The sequence below is a fragment of the Sinocyclocheilus anshuiensis genome, unplaced genomic scaffold, assembly GCF_001515605.1.
Source record: "Sinocyclocheilus anshuiensis isolate Anshui unplaced genomic scaffold, SAMN03320099.WGS_v1.1 scaffold261, whole genome shotgun sequence".
NCBI lineage: Eukaryota > Metazoa > Chordata > Actinopteri > Cypriniformes > Cyprinidae > Sinocyclocheilus > Sinocyclocheilus anshuiensis.
Window position 1 is genome coordinate 247,881 of NW_015536515.1, and position 7,570 is coordinate 255,450.

Consider the following 7,570-nt stretch of genomic DNA (forward strand, 5'->3'; position numbering starts at 1 on the left):
TTTAGTGGCCATTTACTTTGTTACACCATTTGTTTACTGAACCAATTTGTTAAAAATGGCCCATTTCTATAAATTATTATTATTATTTTTATTCTATATTTTTATTATTATTTATTTGGATCAGCATTTTTATATATTGGCCATTTTTAACAAAACAGTTCAGTGAACGAATCACTGATTCATAGACATTTGACAGCACATTCTGGTGTAACAATGTAAAGGGCCACTGAAAGAACAAATCAGAAAAAAAAAATTGTGGTGAATTGTATGAAAAGATTCACAGGTATGAATCAAAATCCACACCACTAGTTTAAGCAACTTGAAATGTCAACCTCAGTTTCAACCTGTTTTCTGAATAATGGCAGATTTTGTCTGAAGAGAAGGCTGGAAACCTGTTTGGAAACAATTATTAGTTTTACATCTCCATTTACTGCCACGAGTGCTGCAGAAATGCCACACAATAAAATGCATTATATCTACAGGATATTCATTTTTTAATAGCTGTTTACCTTCTTTATTCCCTTCTGTTGCAGGCAGAGATGCGTTTGCAGGACCAGCAGCTCGCGCGTCAGCTAATGCGCCTGCGCAGTGACATTAACAATCAGAGAATCGTGCAGACGTGTAACCAACATCGCAAGATGGTGAACGATGCCACGTTTGAGCTGGAGGAGCGGGACGATATGTCTGATTTGTGTGACGTCCCCATGTCTCCTGGATTAGGCCTCTCGGCGCAGCTCAAGGTCATCGGGGTCACCAAGATGAACATCAACTCTCGCCGGTTCTCCCTGTGCTAACGCAGCACACACAGGAGCGGGTTTTTATCTTAAATGAGGGATTATGAGTGCTTTTATAGAGTAAAAAATATTATAGGAAAAACATATTTTCAAAATGTCTCTGATGTTGTGCTTTCATTGCCTTTAAGTCAACATAAAAGCTTTGAGTTCTTCTTAACAATCATCTGTACAGTGTAATTTGTGTTTGATATTATATGACACACTTCTATAATTTGTGGGAAAAAACGTTAATTTTAAATGTTCAAAACAGTTTTGTCATTTATTTCTTTAATTTTATTGTTATCATCCGAATCCTTACCTAATAGGCCTTTTTATCTGTGTCTCATATCTCAATATTTGTTTCATACTACTGAACTTCCCAAGAGTCAATCAAACAAAAACAAACAATAAATGATTATTTTATTGAAGAAATTTACTGAGCAAATATTGAAATTTTATTGTATATATTATTTAATTTTAATTTTATTTACTTTTCAATGTGAAATTTTCTAACAAGAAATAAGTAATATTTGATAGCAAATATTTTATTAAATTTTTGCAGTGTGAAACTACCTCCTGCAGTTGCCATTGCAGATCTTTTCAGCTCTTGCTGAAGTATTAGTATAATTAAAACCTTTCTAAAATGTCTGTTGTCATATTTTATCAGTGGGAAAACACTAGGGCTGGGTTTTGACACAAATTTCACGATTCGATTCGATTCTCATTCACAAGCTTGCGGTTCAATTCGATTACCGATTCGATTCAATATCGATCATTTTGGATATATATCATGTAGGCCTACGGTACATGCCAAATTTTCTCAAGGAAAAAAAAAATCTCAACTAATGCTGTAAAATATACATGAGAGTCAGTTGGTACTACATTACTATAATACTGAAGGTTAAAATGGACTGATTTGTTAAAATTACACTTAATTAAGTTTTTTAAATAATAAAGCTACAATTACATAATAATATTTCTACTTCAATTCATTTTTTTTAAATATAAACATAATGGTGGCTGTCATAAAAACTTGATGGATTTATTTAAAAATAAACTAAACATTGAAGAACAGTCAAATTTATAATGAATATGTTATATAATGCATATATTTAGCAAAATGCCCCTCTCTACAGTTTATTTTTCTATCTGACTAATGAGTTTATGGTCACCGAATATGTTTTCCTGAGGTAAATGTGACATTACGTGACATTGTTTACAAGCCGTTATATTGACGTCTTTGCGCAGCTGAAACACTGATTGAGCGATTACATGAGACAGGGTACAGCTTGTAAAGTTGTACCCTTTCTTTGAACTTACCTTCGTGTGTTTAGTCATGTTTATTTTGTGCTGAAACTGGTATTAATGTGGAGGAGATGATCAGTTGCTGCGCGCTACAGCGATCTGTCACTCCACATTAAACAGCGCCAAAACGGCATTTATTGTTTGAATGCTGCAATGCAATGGACAGAATTTGAAATCTGAGACTTTGTTTCGTATTAAAAGTACCAAAGCACAATGCTCATTGCGATATATTGGATGGGAAGTGCCCAAGTGTCAATGTTCCGTTCATTAACTGAAAACAGGCTAGACTAATCGATTCTTGGGATTTAGGAATCGATATCGTTCCGTAAAAATGAGAATCGATTAAAATCGAGATATCGATATTTTTTACCAAGCCCTAGAGAACACCATAACTATTTTTAACAAAGTGCTGCCAACAATTCAAACCGGTTCTCACAAAGATGAACACGCTTTTCTTCTGCGAGTCCTTCTGAGGAGAAAGTTCCCAGAAGGTCAGGAACAGCCACAAATATTATACTTAATTAATTAATTATAATACTGGTGTTTATAAAAGTGGTGTTTGCTAAGATAAGCATCATTGTTGTGATCAAACACTAATTCAACGTGTAGATTTCAACTAATTAAACTATGCAGTATTTGTGTTACAGACATAAATGCTTTGACAATAGTGTTGCATATGATATTTCATGACAGTACGCAGCACATATCACATCCTCAGCACAGATATACTGTTTCTCATTGTGCAATTTCTGTTGTTTGCAATGCCACGTTTTCACAACCTGGCTATTGTTATGAAAGAGGTGTGGAGGTCTGCAAACCTCTCCCTCTTTGTACTATTTAACCTGTTTGTTCAGTCACCAGAGGGTAAGGCCTTTTAAAACACTGACAGAGATTGTAACACGAGCCGCTCACAATGCAAGTGCCGTGGAACTTTAGATTCGGGATAGTGATTCTCGGAGACTCATCCGTAGGGAAGTCGTCTCTTCTGCATCGCTTCACTGAAGGAACGTTTGATGAATCTCGTCAGTCTCCACTGGGAATTGATTTCAAGGTGCACAATATGAACTTTGACCCTGATGTTGTGATCAAACTGCTTCTGTGGGACACTGCAGGCCAGGAGAGATTTAGGTGAGTGTCTGTCAGTGAAACCCACCAGATCATATACTGTACATGAGGTTACACTCATGTTATTTTATTGTCATTTCTTTCTGACATGTTGAAAGTTTATGCGAATTCAAAACCTGCAGATTATAAATTATAGAAGTGGGACAACAGACTATAGATGAATTATAAGGGAGGCCAGGGCTAATTTTTAAAATCCTAATTCAAGTTTTAAATTAGGATGAGTTTGGTTAATTTTATCCTCCGAACGTCAATTTCAGTATCAGCATTTTGGGGTACACAATAAAACACACAGATAAGACAAGAGTCATTATAATATGTGACCCTGGACCACAAAACCAGTCATAAGGGTAAATTTTTCTAAATTGAGATTTATACATCATCTGAAAGCTGAATAAATAAGCTTTCCATTGATGTATGGTTTGTTAGGATAGGACATTTGGTCGAGATACAACTATTTGAAAATCTGGAATCTGAGTGTGCAAAAAAAATCTAAATATTGAGAAAATCGCCTTTAAAGTTGTCCAAATGAAGTTCTTAGCAATGCATATCAAAAATGAAGTTTTGATATATTTACGGTGAGAAATTTACAAAATATCTTCATGGAACATGATCTTTACTTAATATCCTTTTTTGGCATTAAAGAAAAATGGATCATTTTGACCCATACAATGTATTTTTGGCTATTGCTACAAATATACCCCAGCGACTTAAGACTGCTTTTGTGGTCCAGGGTCACATATAATAAAGGTAGGTTTGAAATCAAAGGTAGAACTGCTCTCTGGACAAAGGTTATTCTCATAAATGGCAGGTCGGGGCAAGTTGTCACACACATTTTAAATGCTGTCATTTTAGTTATTCAACTTTTCTATTGGCCAAAATTCGTCTGATGATCCTTTACATTTTATTTCACTATTTTAAATATTATATTATATATTTCACCATTTTAAATACATTGCCGTTCAAAAGTTTGGGATCAGTAAGACTTGTAATGTTTTTTTAAAGAAGTGTCTTCTGCTCATCAAGGCTGCATTTATTTGATCAAAAATACAGAAAAAAAAACTAATCTTGCAAAAAGTTATTACAATATAAAATAATGGCTTCTAATTTAATATCCTTTAAAAAATAATTTATTTCTGTGATGCAAAGCTGAATTTCCATCAGCCATTATTCCAGTATAAAGTGTCACATGATCCTTCAGAAATCGTGCTGTTCGCTGAGGAAATACATCAATTTCGCTGTGGATCGCCGGATCGGCTTTCACCGTGGACGAAGCGGAGTCCAGCCCGGGTTCGTCACATCTTGCTGAATAAAAGTTTTAATTTTTTTTTCCAAAAAAAAAAAGTAAGAATATAAATTTACTGACCTTTTGAACGGTAGTGTATATTGTTAGAAAATATTTCTATTTTAAATAAATGCTCTTATGTATTTTACATCTTAATAATATTTCACAATATTAAATATATATTAATATTTAATAATTAATTATTAATCATTTTTCCTGTATTTTTGATCAAATAAATGCAGCCTTGATGAGCATAAGAGACTTCTTTAAAAAACATTACAAGTCTTACTGATCCCAAACTTTTGACTGGCAGTGTATATATTTCCCTATTTTGAAAAATAATATACATAGTTTTTGTTTTAATTAATTCATTTTTTTTATTAAAAGAAATTAAAAACCTTCTGTTGCCAATGCAGATCTTTATAGCTCTTGCTGAAGTATAATTTTAGGAATTAAAACTTTTGTAACATGTCTGTTGTCATATATTATCAGAGCAAAATCACCATCACTATTTTCATTTATTATGTTCCGTTTCATTGTTTAAATTTTGCTATAAAAAGGAAAAAAAAAAAAAATTAAACAAAAACATAAAGGCATAAAGGTATGTTTTGAGAAACAGTTATTTACTTCAACCATATTTCATACTTGCATATTTCAAAAAAGAGGTGTTCTTCATAAATCAGTGTCAATAAACAGCTGTCAACCTGAATTAAATTATCTATATCTTTTTTTCTCCCTACTAACTGTAAAAAAATTAAGTACTTTGTTATTGTCAAGACTTTAAAATGTGTTTCAATGCAGAAATAAAAAATCAAATACATAAAAAAGAATGACATTTATTTATTTATTTGAAATAAACCCACCCGAAAATATTCCTTGGAGTTGCTCAGTTCCTCAACATGCGTGACTCTGACCCTTTTTCCTGCAGGTCCATATGTAAGTCTTATATGAGGAACTCTGTGGGCTGCATCCTGATGTTTGACGTCTCACAGCGACAGACGTTTGACCGTGTGGGCAGCTGGCAGCAGGAAGTCCTGGACTATGTGAAACCGAACCCGATGTTCTTCGTGCTTGTGGGTCACAAATGTGATCTGGCCGTGGGACGAAAGGTCAGGAAGAGTGAAGGAGACGCTCTGGCTAAAAAACTCAACATGCTGGCTTATCTTGAGGTGTCTACAAAAGAGAACATTAACGTCAGCGAGGTGTTTGAGACCTTGACCAGAGGCATATATAACCTCTTCCAGCAAGGCAAAATACCCACCCGAGATGACTGGCAGGGGTTAACGGTTGGGGCCACCATTAAAAAAGAGCCACCTGTGATCAAAAAGTCTGCCTTATGCAACTGCGGATGACTTTACTGTGAGATTCAGACTCAGACAAATCTTCCTGGACAAAGTATTGTATTGAAAACATTATTTTACATGCATACTAAACAGCACTGAACAGTATGTAGTTAAAGGGCTCATATCATGAGGATTAGAATTTTAGATAAAAGCAAATCAGCAAATTGCGAAAAATTAATGTAGCAAAGTGCTGATACTCAAATGCAAAAATGGTGTTTACACTTAAGTCTTAAACAGACAAAAACTGATTTTAAGGGACAGAAAAATGAAATGCAAAATTAAAACGGTTTTTAGTGCAATATGAATAAATAAATAAATCCTTTTTGTGCACATCAGAAATATATATATATATATTTGACATTTTGTGCACGTCTGTAACATGCCACAAGTCATTTTCTCTCTATATGCCTGTCTGTTATTCAGTTTGTGACACAGAAAGAGGAAATGGCAATTACAAACCTGTTCAGAGGAACTAAAACTAACTTCAGGCAAATTTTTATAGTATTGTGGCTGTGCTGACTAACTGACATTATCAACAATGTTTACAGCTGTCATTTGCACAGAAAAACCTGCACATTTGTAAAAAAAAAAAAAAATGCATGTATTAAATATTATTGGTTTAATAATGATGGCCTTTCACAAGTCTTGTTTCTATAGAAATAGATCTCAATTAATACAGCACCATCTAGAGGCCTTGATAAGCAACTTCCAATATAAATAGTTTAATTTTGTACAGAAGAGATTTTAATTCAGACAGTGACAATACGTTTATTGCAGTAGATCTGATTTTTAATTGCAATAAAAGCATCGGAAATGTTTCACATTAGGCACAATAACTTGTATAATTTTGTATTTTATCAGCTCTATTGAGCACTTTCCTGCTTTTCCACCTTATTTTTAACTTAAGAGCATGTGCGGCTATTTTGTAACGTGAATGTGCAAGACTTCCGGGTTTATCCGCTTATTTTTAGCGGTACAAAACAGCTCGTTATGCTGCTTAATATTGCAAACAAGTATTTCTTAACCTTATTATTTTAATTGATTAAACGTAAATACACTGGTTTGTGGCGCAAATAGTTTCACCGTTTACCGTACTTTGATTTTCTTCTAGATATTCGCACATTCACAGAAATTGCTCACTCAGACGTTCAAAACAAGATGATATCACGACTTTTAACTTGCATTAAAGACAGGGTATAGGTGATTTAGTTCAAAAAACATTTTTTGTTATGCTGGCTGAAGATCTTCACGTTGGCGCCGATGGCCTCATAGGCAGCGTGCAGACATGTAGCGACTGGTGTCCCGAATTCGAGTCCCGGCTCGCGGACCTTTCCCGACCCCACCCCCTCTCTCTCACCCACTTCGCTTCCTGTCGACCTACTGTCCTATCTAAATAAAAGGCATAAAAAAATAAAAGAAAAAAAATAAAGTCTCTTCACATCCTGATAGCAATCATTAAGTTAAGTGGTCTAAATGTATTTATATGTCTGTGGAAGATGTTTGTCCAATTATATCCCTCGGGCTACGATAGGCTGTCCCACCTGCCTGTCAACGGATGTATTTGTATGTATGCATCATTACGCTACTGCGTACTGAGCGAGAATGGAAGGCGTTATTATTGTAATATTATGCGTTTTGTACTGTAATGTTTTCTCACTGGTGAATAAGACATGAGCTAATCTGACAGCGCTGCATTCAACGCCGCCTCTCATCGTGTTGCTGGTTAGTCTCTGGTCTACCTG

General features: G+C 34.5%; 2 protein-coding genes across 2 annotated transcripts in view; both read left to right on the forward strand.

The window, feature by feature from the left end:
- The window catches only part of LOC107693098 (protein FAM167A-like), a 5,222-nt gene extending 4,231 nt beyond the window's left edge, over nucleotides 1-991 (forward strand). Inside the window, exon 4 of the mRNA XM_016492345.1 lies at nucleotides 534-991. Within this exon, the coding sequence (XP_016347831.1) occupies nucleotides 534-794 (261 nt within the window). The 3' untranslated portion in view covers nucleotides 795-991. The remainder of the gene's footprint in view (nucleotides 1-533) is intronic.
- A 1,981-nt stretch (nucleotides 992-2,972) lies between these two features.
- LOC107693107 (ras-related protein Rab-39B-like) lies at nucleotides 2,973-6,649 on the forward strand. Its single transcript, XM_016492358.1, has 2 exons — nucleotides 2,973-3,206; nucleotides 5,414-6,649. Exons 1-2 carry the CDS (start codon nucleotides 2,992-2,994, stop codon nucleotides 5,835-5,837), a joined length of 639 nt encoding a protein of 212 aa, XP_016347844.1. The 5' UTR covers nucleotides 2,973-2,991; the 3' UTR covers nucleotides 5,838-6,649.
- Nucleotides 6,650-7,570: the final 921 nt, after the last annotated feature.